Source organism: Bos indicus, chromosome 3 (genome assembly GCF_029378745.1).
Source record: "Bos indicus isolate NIAB-ARS_2022 breed Sahiwal x Tharparkar chromosome 3, NIAB-ARS_B.indTharparkar_mat_pri_1.0, whole genome shotgun sequence".
In the NCBI taxonomy this organism is placed as follows: Eukaryota; Metazoa; Chordata; class Mammalia; order Artiodactyla; family Bovidae; genus Bos; species Bos indicus.
The window spans coordinates 50,632,947-50,651,924 of NC_091762.1; the positions used below are offsets into that span (position 1 = coordinate 50,632,947).

Here is an 18,978-nt window from a genome sequence, read left to right on the forward strand (position 1 = left end):
TATTTCTTGTTGGCAAAAATGTGTTGATTGTAATGGTTTCTATTTTGATTATTAAAGATGTGTTTGAGCCTAGTTATAATGATTTAAAATTCACAGTCTGAAATTGCAATTGCTCCTTCATCAACCTATTAATAGGGTCGATTCTTGGCTGATGTCTGAGAATGTGGCTTTTGAAACACTCCCTAAGTGATAAGATTCTTTTCCCTGGCTAGGACACCAAATCATGCTTTCCTTCTGGGAACTTGGGATTTCATACCTATGGCTGTTCTTATGTGACCAGCTCCCCAGTAAAAAGAGTCATAAGCAGGCTTCCTTGGGCAGACATACTGCATACATGTTACTGCATTTCACTTCTATAGAAAGAAGCATATTCTATGTGACTTCTCTCAGAACGAGGACGAGAACATAGGAAGCCATAGATGCCTTCACACTGCATCTGATGTTATCTTTTATCCCAACTGATAATAAGCCATAGCCATAAAAACCTGCATAAATGATAGGTGATATTTAGTATATTATTGTTGCTATCATTGCCACTGTTTGTAAAATAATACTCCAGCAAAGCACTCGTGAATATTCTTGCTCCAAAAAACACATAAAGGAATAACCATCTAAGAAACTAAACTCATTCATTCCAAATATTTAGGACTTTAATATGCTGGTACCCAAAATTGCTTTAAAGCAAAAGTATCATTAACATCTGATACCTTTAGAGTTATCTGGAAGAATCTATTAAGAAGGGGGAAAAAAAAGGCCCATTGTCCAATAATCTAAATCCTACAAAGTGCCAAAAGAAACCATTTTAAAATTGTATAAATAATACAGCATAACTTAATATGTATTTTATAATATTTGTCACCTGTTCCCTAAAGTAAGGGGAAAGTTTAAATAAATGATATATAAATCAAATTTTGAAAGATGAAACCATTTAAAATCCTAATTTAAAGGACAATACCAAATATAAAATTTTACAAAATAAGGTGGGGAAAAAAAGAACCTCATTTCATTAACATAAAAAACACTCAGGCAAATAGAAAAGTGAAAAGTATTAGTATTAGAGTGAACTGTAGGTAAATCTTCTTTAACAGATTTCTTATTGTTGCCTAGGTAATAACTTTTTAAATGAAAGAAAATAAACCCTTTCCTTTGAGGCAAACAATCTTTCTAATAAATACTAATCCAGAAGAAAGCAGTTTAAACTCCTAAGAAATAGTGGAGAAGAATTCTGATTTGGTTCTTTTTTCTAATTATCTGGCAGTCAAACATTCAACAGCAGCATTAAAAGCTTGAGTCAAATATTCTTTGTTTATAACAAGAAGCTCTTAAATTTCAAACTACTTCATTATATGATGACTCTTTACTACAATTAGAGAACTTTAGATCTAACAGGCAACTATGTAATTTCTAATATTATTATGATAATTCTTTTTAATGCTAAACTATCTTAATTTTGTCTGTATGAAAAAAACTAATTAGTGTAAATATGTATCATTAACATCTGTTTTGATTTTCCTGTTAGCTCCTGACAAAACTACAGATCACACCTCTGCTGTAGTTTATTTTATATAGAACTGACTTGCCTGCAAGATAAGTTTAAACACTATTCTTTGCTTTACTGTAACATCCTGTTATACTTACTTTCTTATGCAAAGAAAAAAACGGACCAGTTAATAAAGGAAGACAAAATATTAGAAAAAAGATAAGGCCTAACCAAAACACTAAGAAACTAATACCACATAAGGACAAATAAAAATTTTATTTCAGTAACATAGCCACTAGCAAAATAATTTCAATTAAAAATACTGAAGTACCAAAGTACTGGAGCAGCCATGAAGAGAAACCCCACGTCCAAGGTAAGAGAAACCCAAGTAAGACAGTAGGCACTGAGAGAGGGGATCAGAGGGCAGACACACTGAAACTATAATCACAGACAACTAGTCTATCTGATCACACAGATCACAGCCTTGTCTAACTCAATGAAACTAAGCCATGCCATGTTGGGCCACCCAAGACAGCCGGGTCATGGTGGAAAGGTCTGACAGAATGTGGTCCACTGGAGAAGGGAATGGCAAACCACTTCAGTATTCTTGCCTTGAGAACCCCATGAACAGTATGAAAAGGCAAAATGATAGGATACTGAAAGAGGAACTCCCCAGGTCGGTAGTTGCCCAATATGCTACTGGAGATCAGTGGAGAAATAACTCCAGAAAGAATGAAGGGATGGAGCCAAGGCAAAAACAACACCCAGTTGTGAAAGGGACTGGTGATTGAAGCAGGGTTTGATGCTGTAAAGACCAATATTGCATAGGAACCTGGAATGTTAGGTCCATGAATCAAGGCAAATTGGAAGTGTTCAAACAAGAGATGGCAAGAGTGAACATCAACATTCTAGGAATCAGTGAACGAAGACGGACTTGAATGGGTGAATTTAACTCAGATGACCATTATATCTACTACTGTGGGCAGGAATCCCTTAGAAGAAATGGAGTAGCCATCATAGTCAACAAAAGAGTCCAAAATGCAGTACTTGGATGCAATCTCAAAAATGACAGAATGATCTCTGTTCATTTCCAAGGCAAACCATTCAATATCACAGTAATCCAAGTCTATTCCCCGACCAGTAACGGGACTGAAGAAGCTGAACAGTTCTATGAAGACCTACAATACTTTCTAGAACTAACACCCAAAAAAGATGTCCTTTTCATTATAGGGGACTGGAATGTAAAAGTAGGAAGTTAAGAAATACCTGGAGTAACAGGCAAATTTGGCCTTGGACTACAGAATGAAGCAGGGCAAAAGCTAATAGAGTTCTGCCAAGAGAACGCACTGGTCATAGCAAACACCCTCTTCCAACAACACAGGAGAAGACTCTACACATGGATATCACCAGATGGCTGACACTGAAATCAGACTGATTATATTCTTTGCAGCCAAAGATGGAGAAGCTCTATACAGTCAGCAAAAACAAGACCAGGAGCTGACTATGGCTCAGATCACGAACTCCTTATTGCCAAATTCAGACTGAAATTGAAGAAAGTGGAGAAAACCACTAGACCATTCAGGTATGACCTAAATCAAATCCCTTATGACTACACAGTGGAAGTGAGAAATAGATTTAAGGGACTAGATCTGATAGATAGAGTGCCTGATGAACTATGGATGGAGGCTCGTGACACTGTACAGGAGACAGGAATCAAGACCATCCCCAAGAAAAAGAAATGCAAAAAAGCAAAATGGCTGTCTGAGGAGGCCTTACAAAGAGCTGTGAAAAGAAGAGAAGCAAAAAGCAAAGGAGAAAAGGAAAAATATATCTATTTGAATGCAGAGTTCCAAAGAATAGTAAGGAGAGATAAGAAAGCCTTCCTCAGTGATCAATGCAAAGAAATAGAGGAAAACAACAGAATGGGAAAGACTAGAGATCTCTTTAAGAAAATTAGAGATACCAAGGGGACATTTCATGCAAAGATGGGCACAATAAAGGACAGAAATGGTAGGGACCTGACAGAAGCAGAAGATATTAAGAAGAGGTGGCAAGAATACACAGAAGAACTATACAAAAATATCTTCACGACCCAGATAATCACGATGGTATGATCACTCACCTAGAGCCAGACATCCTGGAATGTGAAGTCAAGTGGGCCTTAGCACTATGAACAAAGCTAGTGGAGGTGATGGAATTTCAGTGGAGCTATTTCAAATCCTGAAAGATGATGCTGTGAAAGTGTTGCACTCAATATGCCAGCAAATTTGGAAAACTCAGCAGTGGCCACAGGACTGGAAAAGGTCAGTTTTCATTCCAATCCCAAAGAAAGGCAATGCCAAAGAATGCTCAAACTACCGCACAATTGCACTCATCTCACATGCTAGTAATGTAATGCTCAAAATTCTCCAAGCCAGACTTCAGCAATACGTGAACCAAGAACTTCCAGATGTTCAAGCTGGTTTTAGAAAAGGCAGAGGAACCAGAGATCAAATTTCCAACATCCACTGGATCATGGAAAAAGCAAGACAGTTCCAGAAAAACATCTATTTCTGCTTTATTGACTATGCCAAAGCCTCTGACTGTGTGGATCACAATAAACTGTGGAAAATTCTGAAGGAGATCGGAATATCAGACCACCTGACCTGCCTCTTGAGAAACCTATATGTAGGTCAGGAAGCAACAGTTAGAACTAGACATGCAACAACAGACTGGTTCCCAGTCGGGAAAGGAGTATGTCAAGGCTGTATATTGTCACCCTGCTTATTTAACTTCTATGCAGAGTACATCATGAGAAACGCTGAGCTGGAGGAAGCACAAGCTGGAATCTCGATTGCTGGGAGAAATATCAATAACGTCAGATATGCAGATGACACCACCCTGATGGCAGAAAGTGAAGAAGAACTAAAGAGCCTCTTGATGAAAGTGAAAGAGAAGAGTGGAAAAGTTGGCTTAAAGCTCAACATTCAGAAAACGAAGATCATGGCATCCGATCCCATCACTTCATGGAAAGTAGATGGGGAAACAGTGGAAACAGTAGCTGACTTTATTTTTCTGGGCTCCAAAATCACTGCAGATGGTGACTGCAGCCATGAAATTAAAAGACGCTTACTCCTTGGAAGGAAAGTTATGACCAATCTAGACAGCATATTAAAAAGCAGAGACATCACTTTGACAACAATGGTCCATCTAGTTGAGGCTATGGTTTTTCCAGTGGTCATGTACGGATGTGAGAGTTGGACTATAAAGAAAGCTGAGCGCCGAAGAATTGATGCTTTTGAACTGTGGTATTGGAGAAGACTCTTGAGTGTCCCTCGGACTGCAAGGAGATCCAACCAGTCCATTCTGAAAGAGATCAGCCCTGGGATTTCTTTGGAAGGACTGATGCTAAAGCTGAAACTCCAATACTTTGGCCACCTGATGCGAAGAGCTGACTCATTTGGAAAGACCCTGATGCTGGGAAAGATTGAGGGCAGGAGGAGAAAGGGACGACAGAGAATGAGATGGTTGGATGGCCTCACCGACTTGATGAACATGGGTTTGGGTGAACTCCGGGGGTTGGTGATGGACTTGGAGGCCTGGCATGCTGCAGTTCATGGGGTCACAAAGAGTCGGACATGACTGAGCAACTGAACTGAACTGAAGTACCGAAAATATTTAGTTGAAACCCAAATATTAATTCACAAAAATGAACCTATATCTATCAAATTTATATTGGCATATCACTCTACCACCCTTTAACTTCCACTTTACTTTAAAAGCAAATTATTACTAAAAAATAAAAGCTAGGAAAGTTACTGACACAATGTCAACTTCACAAAACTTAAGTTCATCTTCAATAAAGGTATTTATTAATAAAAGGATTTATTTTACTGAATAAATGCTTTATGAAGAAATAGTTTAGGCTTATTCTCATCTATTTTGTGTTTATTTTCTACTATCATGTTGACAATATAATTCCCTATGAACACATACTTTATCACCTTTTAAAGCAAGCTAATACAAAATTAAAATATTTTCAAAATAATTTGGGACCCCAAAGTCACTACTATTTTAATCATAAATGTATTTATTTCAAAACCTGTAAAAGAATATTTGCCTGAGGCAAAAACTCAGAGGTGTATTTACTAGCTTTGTGTTTTAGATAATCAAAATGTACTTTTTTCAGCTGGCTTTCTATCAATATGCTCTGGGGCCATTTATTTATTCAGCTAGCATGGATTGGGGAATATCCACTGATTTGGTAAAATATCTTTATAACATCACCTGTTACTAACAGAATGGATGGACTATGAATCAAATAATATTTTCTAAAACCTAGCTATATATGTATATGTTCAGTCACTCAGTACTGTCTGACTCTTCTCTTTGCGACCCCAATGACTGTAGCCCACCAGGTTACTCTGTCCATGGAATTTTCCATGCAAGAATGCTGGAGTGGATTGGCATTTCCTGCTCCAGGGAATCTTCCCGACCCAGGGACTGAACCCAGGTCTCCTTTGTCTCCTGTACTGGCGGATTCTTTACCACTGCCAGCTGGGAAGCTACACGTGATGAAATGTTAATTTACTTACCTCCTCAGATTTCTTCTTTAGCTGTTTTTCAAACTTTTCTTTATTTCCTTCCAATTGGTTCAAATGCAAGGCAAGTTCTTCCTTACAAATTTCCAATGCTGAATCTAGTTGTCTGACCTAAACAGCAAAAAGGAAAAAAGAAAAATCAACTAATACTAATGAATGCTTATGATATGCTCAATATTTTACAGTTATCTCCTAATGTTACCTCACTACTTCAACCAATGAACATATAGTCCAACTTAAGATATAAAGCACTATTAAAGAAGAGATTTAGAAAACTAATTATTACTGCAAACCAGGAAGCCAGAGACTGGAGTCCTAAAGAATAAACAGCCATCAACAAGTGAGGAAGGGCATTTAGGAAGAGCGAAGTACATTCAGAGACAAGGCACTGTGAAAATGAGTAGTAAGAAGTTGGCATGAGCTTAGGGTATCAATGGAGAAGGCACTGGCACCCACTCCAGTACTCTTGCCTGGAGAATCCCATGGACAGAGGGCCTGATGGGCTGTAGTCCATGGGGTTGCTAAGAGTCGGACACGACTGAGCGACTTCACTTTGACTTTTCACTTTCATGCATTGGAGAAGGAAATGACAACACACTCCAGTGTTCTTTCCTGGAGAATCCCAGGGATGGCAGAGCCTGGTGGGCTACCGTCTATGGGGTCACACAGAGTCGGACACGACTGAAGCGACTTAGCTGTAGCAGCAGCAGCAGCAGTAGGGTACCAAAAGCATGAATTTGTAAGAGATCGGTATTGGAGAGATGAGACTGGCAAAACAGACTGGGGCCAACTGTCAAGGACCTGTAGGCCAGACACCCTAAAACATTTTCTAAAAAGGTAAGCAGTATTTAAACCTATTCCTTAAATTCTCTTGATCAAGAAAAATAATAAAGTGAGTACAAACTGGTGTATTGTACTAAAAATACTATGGTGTGAATATTCTGAAGTCACTAAGAAAATGAAGTGTTTTTGTCAGCTAGGAAAAAAAAATAATAAAGGAGAGGGCTGTTTTTCCTTTCAATTAGTTAAAACATTTTTAGAAAGGCAGCCATGTAACTTGGTTCAAGTGTTCATAAAGCTGCAAATGCTTCATGCTACCGTAACCTTAAACAGCAAATGAGCAAAGAGCAACTCAAATTCAGTAAATTTCTTTAAGAATTTGCCTATATACTCCATGTCCCCCATCTGTTAATGAGATTCATTCTTCTCTTGATTCTTTCTTTTCATTATTGTAATTCTGAGTTTCTCAGGAGCGATTTTTTTCTCCTCAATGCTAATAGCCTTTTAGTAAGTAGTCATGAAAGTGTGAAAGAAATTTCAGCAAAATAAGAAAAAATAGAAAACTGCTCCCTCTTGCAGATAATATTCTACATCATGAAATTATCCTTACAACTCTTATTTCTAAAAGGAGGATCTTGAAAGACACACAGTTGCCAAAGCCTGTCCCTATAGCTTGTGAATATAACAACAGCTTAAAAGTTTGTAATTTTGAATAATTATCTTTATTAATAAACTGCTGCCCTAAAAATAATTTTTAAATTGTTTTATGAAGGTATAACTAGTTACAAGTTTTCTTTCTTAAGCATGAGTATGAGCATTGGTACTTGTATCAAATTCTACACACAGGAAAAAGAAATCTGTCAGAATATCACACCTGATAAAAATTAGCAATGTAAAAACTCATTCGGGCAAGATTCATCACTGGATTTTAAAAACTATTGACTATAAGCTTGTTGAGGAACAGAGCTTTCAACATGGCCTCCAAGAATCATCCCACATACTGCTTATTAATTATAAAGGAAAAATTGTGCCCTGAACATGGTGAGATCTGGCAGTAAACTTTAAATAAGGGGGAATTCCCTGGAAGTCCAGTGGGTGGGACTCTGTACTTTCATTGCCAAGAGCCAGGGTTTGATCTCTGCTGGGGGAACTAAGATCCCATTAGCTGCACAGTAATGGCACCCCACTCCAGTACTCTTGCCTGGAAGATCCCATGGACGGAGGAGCCTGGTGGGCAGCAGTCCATGGGGTCGCTAAGAGTCGGACACGACTGAGCGACTTCACTTTCACTTTTCACTTTCATGCATTGGAGAAGGAAATGGCAACCCACTCCAGTGTTCTTGCCTGGAGAATCCCAGAGACGGGGCAGCCTGATGGGCTGCCGTCTATGGGGTCGCACAGAGTTGGACATGACTGAAGCGACTTAGCAGCAGCAGCAGCACAGTCAAAAAGAAATAATAATAATGAGGAGAAAACATTGGATATATAGTAATTACTTAGCAAACTCTGAGTAACTTAATGTGTGCTAAGCATTTTATATCCTCATTTTAATTAATCCTCAAATCCACCCTCTTCTAGTGCATTGTTATTCCTATTTTAAAGATGAAGAAGTTGAAGTTCAGAGAGTTTAAATAACCAAGCCAAGGTTACAGTCAGTTAGTAAGCACACTGAAGCCAGAAATGAAACCCAAGTTAGTTTAGCCCTAAAGCCCATGTCTTTAACCATAAGGACATAAACACTATTAATAGCAACAAAACTGTATTTTACTCAGAAATTCTGGATTTATCCCCTATTTAATCATATAGCAGAACTAGTAAAAAGAAGCAAAACTCTACTGTTTGTAATTTCATCTCTCTTCACTTCCTTCGTTAATATTTTTACTAGCAATGTTAGTAAATACCTACAGTTAAAAAAAAACAAACAGCTTTTGGTAAAAAAAACAAACAAGTCTTAAGGCAAAAAGAAAGGAGTTCAGATAATCTATAAACTAGGTTGTGATAATCTTACAGATAATATTATAGATAAACTATAAACTATCAAATAATTAAGATCAAAATTCTCACTGAAAAAATATACTACTTAAAGAAACTAAGTTCATTGATTTAGGTAAAATTTTTACTACTTTATTCATTTTTATGTAAAAGATTTTTACAATTTATAGAGTAAACTAAAAAGCCACAGGAATGTTTCTATTAATAAAAAAAATTAAAGGAAAAAAAAATTTTTTAAGTATTAGCATACTAGCCTTGATCGTTTCTTCAGATACTTGGTTCTGTAATGCTTTCAAAGCTTCATCTTTCTTCATATTTTCCTTTTCCATCTCCTAAAAACATACAGATTGGTAGCAAAAAATAAGTTAAGTGTATATATATTTTAGCATTAGTAACAAGTTGTTAAAAAATTGATTTGATTAGAATTAAAGGAATGTTAAAAATACATAAACTTAAAATATTAATCAACTTTTAAAAAGCACTTTTATAAAGATGATTTTACCCCTTTGCTTTCTGTCAAGAGTCTGTCTAGTGATTCAAGATGATGTTGTTTACATATTATATCTTGCTGCAACATAGACATAGTCTTTTCTTGTTCTTTAAATTGTTGTTCTTTTTTGTCTAGTTGAGATTCAAGCTAAAAACAGAAACAGGGTTTATTAATTTTCATGTTAACTTTTTAAAAATCTAAAACATTTTAAATACAGTCCGTTCTTGAACAATGCAGATTTAAACTGCCTGAGTCCACTTATACATGGATTCTTTTCAATAAATGTGTACTACAGTACTATACCACCAGAGGTTGTTTGAATCCACAGATAGGAACCATGGATAAGAGGGCTGACTATAAAGTTATATGTGGATTTTCAACTGTGCAAGAATTGGCACCCCTAAACTTTCACATTGTTCAAAAGTCAAATGTACACACAAAATACTCACGTTACATTACTATTGAAATTACACAGATGATTGCATTTTGCCAAATTTCCTTTAGTTTCCCTCCTTTTAGAGAAGAAATAAAATCACAAATCCAGGTCTTATTCTTTTCCTCCCTCACCAATACTATACTGAAATTGTTTTGTATCATTCTCTAGTGTGTTTCAGCTTCATGCATGTTTTCCATGCTTTTAACTACATATGTAGACCAATGAATGTAATGTAATTTTCTGTTTTGAAAATTCACATAGACAATATCAACACTATTTCAGCAACTAGTTTCTTTCACTTAATATTCTTTTAGGGCTTCCCTGGTGGCTCAGTGGTAAAGAACCCACCTGTCAATGCAGGAGGCATAATATTGTTTTAAATATTTATCTGTGTATCCATATACGGACCTAGTTCAAATAACATAATATTCCATTATAACAACAAACTACAGCTTGTTCACTCTTCTGCTTGGGAATAGTTGGTATTCTTTTTCAATACAATGATAATGTTACAGTAACAATCTTTGTATGTATCTCTTTATGTACATGTATTAGAGTTTCTTTAGAACATTCCACCTAGAAGTGGACTTCCTGGTTGTAGGATATGCACATTTCTAACTTCATTAGGTATTTCTTTACAAAGGGTATCAAAATTAATACTTTCATTAGAAATGTTTGTCTTTACAACTTCACCACTAACAGACTGTTATCAAACATCCAAAAGTTTTGTGAAGACAAAATATGAATAAACTGATATGTTTATATGAATATTTGTGTATATTATATAAAATGTATAAAAATCATTCATATGTGATATATATCACATGCATACATATACACTATAAAAGAGCAGCAACAAGTTAGCTAAAAATTATTAAAACCAAAGAACTGTGAAATGGAAACACTCAAATGAAAATAAATAACACATCATAAATTAGAGGAACAGAAAGAAAAAAGACTGAAGTGAACAGAACATAAGGGACCTGTTGGACACTGTCAAGCAGACCAAGGTGCACATCACAGAAGTCCCAGAAGGAAGGGCAAAATTCAATAACCTCTCATGATAAAAACACAACAAATTAGGAACAGAAGGAAACTACCTTCACAAAATAAAACCCTTAGATGAAAAACCTACAGCTAACACAGTCAATGACGAAAGACTGAAAGCTTTTCTTCTATGCTCAGGAACAAGAAAGGGACGCCCCTCTCACCACTTCTATTTAACAGTCCTGGAAGTTCCAGCCATAGGAATTAAGCAAGAAAAAAAAAAGGCATACAAATTGGAAAGGAAGAAGTAAAACTATCTGTTGGCAGATGATATAATCTTATATATACTGTAAAAAAAAAAACTTAAAGATTTCACACAATAAATCTACTAGAATTGATAAATGAAATCAGAAAAGCAGAGGATATAATTTAACACGGAGAAATCAGGGGCATGTCTATACATGAACAATGAACAATCTGAAAAGAAAATTACAAAAACGATTTCTGTTATAGTAGTATCAAAAAGAAAAAAATACTTAGGAATTAACCAAGGAGGTAAAAGAGTTATACAATGAAAATCACAAAACACTGATGAAAGGAATTAAAGAAAACATAAGTCAAAGTGTTAGTTGCTCAGTCGTGTCTGACTCTTTGTGACTCCATGGACTGTAGCCTGCCAGGATCCTCTGTCCATGGAATTTCCCAGGCAAGAATATTGGAGTGGGTTGCTATTCCCTTCTTCATGGGATCTTCCCACCCCAGGGATGGAACCTGAGTCTCCCACATTACAGGCAGATTCTTAACCACTTGAGCCACCAGGGAAGCCCCAAAGAAAACATAAATAGAAACATATTCCATGTTCACAGATTAGAAGATTTAATACTGTTAAAATGTCAGTATGACTCAATACAATATAATCTCTTTTAAAATCCCCAAAGACCTTTCTTGCTGAAACAGAAAAACCCATCTTAAAATTCTTATGAAATCTCAAGGGACCGTGAACAGCTAAAACAAACTTGAAAATGAACAAAACTGGAGTATCCTCACTTCCTGACTTCAAACCTATCAATATTACAAAGCTACAGTAACAAAACCAGTGTGAATTGGCATAAGACAAATATATACACCAATGGAATAGAATCAAGAGCCCAGAAATAAATTCTCACACATATGGTCAAATGATTTTGACAAGGGAGCCAAGATCATTCAGTGGGGGAAAAGGACAGTTCTTCCAACAAATGGTGCAGATAAAACTGGACATCCACATGCAAAAGAATGAAGTTAGACCCTTACCTAACACCATACATAAGAATTAACTCAAAATGGACAAAAGACATAAATGTCAGACATTAAAAACAAGAAGTCTTGGAAGAAATCTTGTAACAAAAGTTTCATGACACTGGATTTAGTAAAAATTTCTTAAATATGACACCAAAGATGCAGGCAACAAAAGAAAAAATAGACAAATTAGAATTCATGAAAATTCTAATATTCTGTGTATCCAAAGACTCAATAGAGTAAAAAGGAAACCGACAGAATGGAAGACTATTTGCAAATCATATACCTGATAAGGGATCAATATCAAGAATATATAGAGAAGTCCTAAAACTCAATAACAGTATAAAAACAACCCAATTTAAAAAATGGGCATAGGAACTGAATACACATTTCTCTAAAGATATACGACTGGCTAACAAAGACATGAAAAGATTCTCAATATCACTGATAATTAGGGAAATGCAAATCAAAATTACAGTGAAATGCCACCTCACACTCATCAGGATTGTTGTTTCTCAGTTGCTAAATTGTATTCAACTCTTTGTGATGCCATGGATTACAGCAAGCCAGGCTTCTCAATCCTCCACTATCTCCCAGAGTTTGCTCAAATTCATGTCCATTGAGTTAGTGATGCTACCTAACCATCTGATCCTCTGCCACCCACTTCTCCTTTTGCCTTCAATCTTTCCCAGAATCAGTTTTTTTCAAGGAGTTGGCTCTTCGAATCAGATAGCCAAAGTACTGGAGCTTTAGCTTCAGCATCAATCCTACCAATGAATATTAAGGGTTGACTGCCTTTAGGATTGACTGGTTCGAGCTCCTAAAGAATATTATTGGTGGACATAAAATTCTCGGTTGACAATTTTTCTCTGAGTAGTCAAAAAAATATGTTCTTCAGTCTTCTAACCTTCACAGTTTTTTTATTTTTGATGAGAAGTCTATAGCAATTTTAATCTTTGTTCCTCTATATGCAATGTGTTATTTATCTCTGACTGCTTTCAAGATTTTCAGCAACCATTTTGATGTGTCTTGAAGTTATTTTCTTTGCTTCCAGTCCCATTACTTCATGGTAAACAGAAGGGGAAAAGTGAAAACAGTAACAGACTTTTATTTTCTTGGGCTCCAAAATCACTGTGGACAGTGACTACAGCCATGAAATTAAAAGATGCTTGCTCCTTGGAAGAAAAACTATGACAAACCTGGACAGCATATTAAAAAGCAGAGACATCACTTTGCCAACAAAGGTCCATATACTCAAAAGCTATGGTTTTTATAGTCATCATGTATGGATGTGAGATGGACCATAACATAAAGAAGATTGAGCACTGAAGAACTGATGGTGAACTGTGGTTCTGGAGAAGACTCTTGAGAGTCCACTGGACAGCAAGGAGATCAAACCAGTTAATCCTAAAGGAAACCAATCCTGAATATTCGTTGGAAAGACTGAAGCTGAAGCTCCAATACTCTGGCCACCTGATGCAAAGAGTTGACTCACTGGAAAAGACCCTGATACTGGGAAAGCTTGAGAGCAGGAGGAAAAGGGGACAACAGAGGATGAGTTGGTAGGATGGCATCATCAGCTCAATGGACGTGAGTCTGAGCAAACACCAGGAGCTAGCGAAGGACAGGGAATCCTGGTGTGCTGCAATCCATGGGGTCATAAAGATTTGGATACGACTGAGTGACTGAACAACAACAAAAATCCTCTTTAAGCTTACTGAATTTATAAATTTATTTCCTTCACAAGTTGGCAAAATTTTAATCATTATTCTTTCAAATATTTTTTGTACCAGTCTCATTCTTCTCCTCTTTGGTACTCTGGTGGCATAAATGTTAGACCTTCTGATATTATTCAACAGGTCTCTAAGGCTGTGTTCATTTTTTTCCAAAATTTTCTTTCTCTCTGTTGCTCAGACTAATTTCTATTGCTCTATATTATAAGCTTATATTTGTGTGTGTTAAGTATTAATACATTCTGCTATTAAACCCATCCAAACTCTCTTTTATTTAGTCTTGTGCTTCTGGTCTCACACTTGCTCCTTTACTTTTGCTTTTGCTCTTCACTTTTAACCTAAGATCAAGAGAGCTTCTACTCAACCAATCTTCAGGCAAATGATATGTCTAGTGGAAAAAGAGCTACAGAATCACTCTAATTAGATAATGTCAAAAAATAATGACTGAAACAAATGGCAGGAGTACCAAAGGAGAAAGCACTGTAAAATGATATAGAAGTAATGGATTCTAATTATAGTACTTACTACTAACTTTTCTGTCTTGTTTCCTAATATATTTAAATAAAAAAAGCTAAGTTAGTAATGTTTAAGATTTTCAGATTTCATATTCTAAATATACATTACATTTACTTAGAAAAACATAATTAATATCTTACTCTTTCAATCTGCTTTTCCATCTCTTTATGCTGGTCAAGATGAATTTTCTTTGCCTTTTCAAAAGCTAAACAAATTTTCTCATGCTCTGTATTTATATTGGTTTCCAGGCTCCTAATCTTTTCATTCTTTTCCTAGAAATACAAAAACACTTTAAAAGAACATAATTAAGAACTAGTTTTTCATAAAAGTACATTAGAAAAAAAGTATATTAGTAAAGCATAAAATTTATTATACTCTATTCTTTAAAGAATCACAATAGTCAATGTCAAGCTTTAAGAATATTTCAATAAAAAAACAATAAAAAAAAGAATATTTCAATAGTTATAAAAAAAGACAAAGTGGTTATTTTAAAAACTGTATCAAAATGATAAGATCAAACTATTTAAAAATTTGTGAAACATCAAAGAACTATTACCAGTTCCTTCAATTCTACTAAATTAAAAATAGTGAGTGATGTTGAGCATCTTTTCATGTGTTTGTTAGCCATCTGTATGTCTTCTTTGGAGAAATGTCTATTTAGTTCTTTGGCCCATTTTTTGATTGGGTCATTTATTTTTCTGGAGTTGAGCTGGAGGAGTTGCTTGTATATTTTTGAGATTAGTTGTTTGTCAGTTGCTTCATTTGCTATTATTTTCTCCCATTCTGAAGACTGTCTTTTCACCTTGCTGATAGTTTCCTTTGATGTGCAGAAGCTTTTAAGGTTAATTAGGTCCCATTTGTTTATTTTTGCTTTTATTTCCGATATTCTGGGAGGTGAGTCATAGAGGATCCTGCTGTGATGTATGTCAGAGAGTGTTTTGCCTATGTTCTCCTCTAGGAGTTTTATAGTTTCTGGTCTTATGTTTAGATCTTTAATCCATTTTGAGTTTATTTTTGTGTATGGTGTTAGAAAGTGGTCTAGTTTCATTCTTTTACAAGTGGTTGACCAGATTTCCCAGCACCATTTGTTAAAGAGATTGTCTTTAATCCATTGTGTATACTTGCCTCCTTTGTCAAAGATAAGGTGTCCATATGTGCGTGGATTTATCTCTGGGCTTTCTATTTTGTTCCATTGATCTATATTTCTGTCTTTGTGCCAGTACCATACTGTCTTGATAACTGTGGCTTTGTAGTAGAGCCTGAAGTCAGGTAGGTTGATTCCTCCAGTTCCATTCTTCTTTCTCAAGATTGCTTTGGCTATTCGAGGTTTTTTGTATTTCCATACAAATTGTGAAATTATTTGTTCTAGCTCTGTGAAGAATACTGTTGGTAGCTTGATAGGGATTGCATTGAATCTATAAATTGCTTTGGGTAGTATACTCATTTTCACTATATTGATTCTTCCAATCCATGAACATGGTATATTTCTCCATCTATTAGTGTCCTCTTTGATTTCTTTCACCAGTGTTTTATAGTTTTCTATATATAGGTCTTTAGTTTTCTTTAGGCAGATATATTGCTAAGTATTTTATTCTTTTCGTCACAACGGTGAATGGAATTGTTTCCTTAATTTCTCTTTCTGTTTTCTCATTATTAGTGTATAGGAATGCAAGGGATTTCTGTGTGTTGGTTTTATATCTTGCAACTTTACTATAGTCATTGATTAGTTCTAGTAATTTTCTGGTGGAGTCTTTAGGGTTTTCTATGTAGAGGATCATGTCATCTGCAAACAGTGAGAGTTTTACTTCTTCTTTTCCAATTTGGATTCCTTTTATTTCTTTTTCTGCTCTGATTGCTGTGGCCAAAACTTCCAAAACTATGTTGAATAGTAATGGTGAAAGTGGGCACCCTTGTCTTGTTCCTGACTTTAGAGGAAATGCTTTCAATTTTTCACCATTGAGGATAATGTTTGCTGTGGGTTTGTCATACATAGCTTTTATTGTGTTGAGGTATGTTCCTTCTATTCCTGCTTTCTGGAGAGTTTTTATCATAAATGGGTGTTGAATTTTGTCAAAGGCTTTCTCTGCATCTATTGAGATAATCATATGGTTTTTATTTTTCAATTTGTTAATGTGGTGTATTACATTGATTGATTTGCGGATATTGAAGAATCCTTGCATCCCTGGGATAAAGCCCACTTGGTCATGGTGTATGATCTTTTTAATGTGTTGTTGGATTCTGATTGTTAGAATTTTGGCCAAAGAACTAAATAGACATTTCTCCAAAGAAGACATACAGATGGCTAACAAACACATGAAAAGATGCTCAACATCACTCCTTATCAGAGAAATGCAAATCAAGACCACTATGAGGTACCATTTCACACCAGTCAGAATGGCTGCGATCCAAAAGTCTACAAATAATAAATGTTGGAGAGGGTGTGGAGAAAAGGGAACCCTCTTACACTGTTGGTGGGAATGCAAACTAGTACAGCCACTATGGAGAACAGTGTGGAGATTCCTTAAAAAACTGGAAATAGAACTGCCTTATGATCCAGCAATCCCACTGCTGGGCATACACACTGAGGAAACCAGAAGGGAAAGAGACACGTGTACCCCAATGTTCATCGCAGCACTGTTTATAACAGCCAGGACATGGAAGCAACCTAGATGTCCATCAGCAGATGAATGGATAAGAAAGCTGCGGTACATATACACAACGGAGTATTACTCAGCCATTAAAAAGAATTCATTTGAATCAGTTCTAATGAGGTGGATGAAACTGGAGCCTATTATACAGAGTGAAGTAAGCCAGAAAGAAAAACACCAATACAGTATACTAACGCATATATATGGAATTTAGACAGATGATAACAATAACCCTGTGTACGAGACAGCAAAAGAGACGCTGATGTATGGAACAGTCTTATGGACTCTGTGGGAGAGGGAGAGGGTGGGAAGATTTGGGAGAATGGCATTGAAACATGTAAAATATCATGTATGAAATGAGATGCCAGTCCAGGTTCAATGCACGATACTGGATGCTTGGGGCTAGTGCACTGGGATGACCCAGAGGGATGGTATGGGGAGGGAGGAGGGAGGAGGGTTCAGGATGGGGAGCACATGTATACCCGTGATGGACTCATTTTGATATTTGGCAAAACTAATACAATTATGTAAAGTTTAAAAATAAAATAAAATTAATTATAAAAAAAATAAATAAAATAAAATAAAAATTAAAAAAAATAATAATAAAATAAAAAATAAAAAATAAAAAAATTAAGAGACATACCACTCTATATAAAATAAATTAACAGCAAGGGCTTACTGTATAGCACAAGCAATTATATTCAAAGCCTTGTAATAATCTATAATGGAAAATAATCTGAAAAATAATATGTATGTATAACTATATATATATAACTATATATAACTATATAACTATATATATATATAAAGCTGAATCACTTTGCTGTACACCTGAAACAAACACAGCATTGTAAATCAACTGTACTTCAATAAAAATGTTGCTACTGAAAAAAAAAAAAAAAGCAACTTTAGATAAGAACTTTCCATATTAACTTAAAAATACAGAACTAAAAACTGAAAGAATCTGATAAAATTTATACTTTCCTACATGGTATATTTTAGAATAATTATACTAAAACAAACATGTTGTTACAAATTAAGTTCCTTAAAGACACAGTAAATTTGTAGCAAAAAAAGGTAATTTGTACCATAAGTTCCTGTTCCAGTTCTGCATTTTTTGCAGCAATGGAGGAATAAGCAACTATTTTTTCTTCTAGCTGTTTCTCTAAAGTTAAAAGTTGAGAACATTTCTTTGTCATCTGAAAACACATTGAAATAAATTTAAAATTATTTTAAAAATATGAATGACAATTCAGAAGAAAAACAGTGAGGGGAAGAGCAGAATATGACACATCCTATTCCATTAATTCAGATGCCTATGTTCAAACAGGACCACACCCAACCCATTTTGTAAAAGTAGCTGTTAAAGACTGAAATTAGTACAATAAAATGTTAACAGCAGTATTTCTACTGGTAGAATTACCAATGTTTTATTTTCTTTTTTGTCCCTTTCTGTATTTTAAACAAGACTGTGCTAATATTTTAATTTAAAAAGTTATTAAGCTTAGTACCTGACACTTTTCCAAGTAAGATGATGGCTGTAATTATCAACTGACTCTCTTTTCTGTAATTAACATAAGTTCCTATCCCACAGGTCTTATCCCTAGTCTTGGCTATAGACTTTAAGAAGGGAAATCAGACATTTAAAAAGTGCCCTCAAAGACCGGCAACCTGTGATTTGAAGGGTGACTATAGCATATACACGTGTGGTCCTAGTACACAATTACCTATTAAGGCATTCTTGTTCTGTCCTCAGTGGAAATGAAGATCAGATATTCATAAAACATACAGTATCCCCTTTTCAGGATATAATCCAAAGATAGCTGCATCAAATTTACATGCAGCTGTTTAAAAATGCAGATTCCTTAGCATTACTCCATACCTACTGAATCAGAATCACTGGAATAGGACCCAAAACCTGCATGTTTAACAAGCTTTCCAGGTGGTTCTACTATTTGCTCAAATACGAAATCCTCTATTACTACCTGTTTTTTTCCAATTACATAATCCAAATTTTTTACTTGTAAATATGTATTAGCCATATTAACTTATACTTGA

The 18,978-nt window shown here is 35.4% G+C and overlaps 1 protein-coding gene across 9 annotated transcripts in view; it reads right to left on the reverse strand.

Moving 5' to 3' along the window:
* Window positions 1–18,978, reverse strand: part of CCDC18 (coiled-coil domain containing 18) — a 173,212-nt gene that overhangs the window by 101,323 nt on the left and 52,911 nt on the right. For all 9 annotated transcript variants that reach the window (XM_070786090.1, XM_070786089.1, XM_070786084.1 and 6 more), the window contains 5 exons: window positions 18,009–18,119; window positions 14,413–14,544; window positions 9,335–9,469; window positions 9,087–9,164; window positions 6,055–6,171 (listed from right to left, as the gene is read on the reverse strand). In XM_070786090.1, the coding sequence (XP_070642191.1) occupies window positions 6,055–6,171; window positions 9,087–9,164; window positions 9,335–9,469; window positions 14,413–14,544; window positions 18,009–18,119 (573 nt within the window). The remainder of the gene's footprint in view (window positions 1–6,054; window positions 6,172–9,086; window positions 9,165–9,334; window positions 9,470–14,412; window positions 14,545–18,008; window positions 18,120–18,978) is intronic.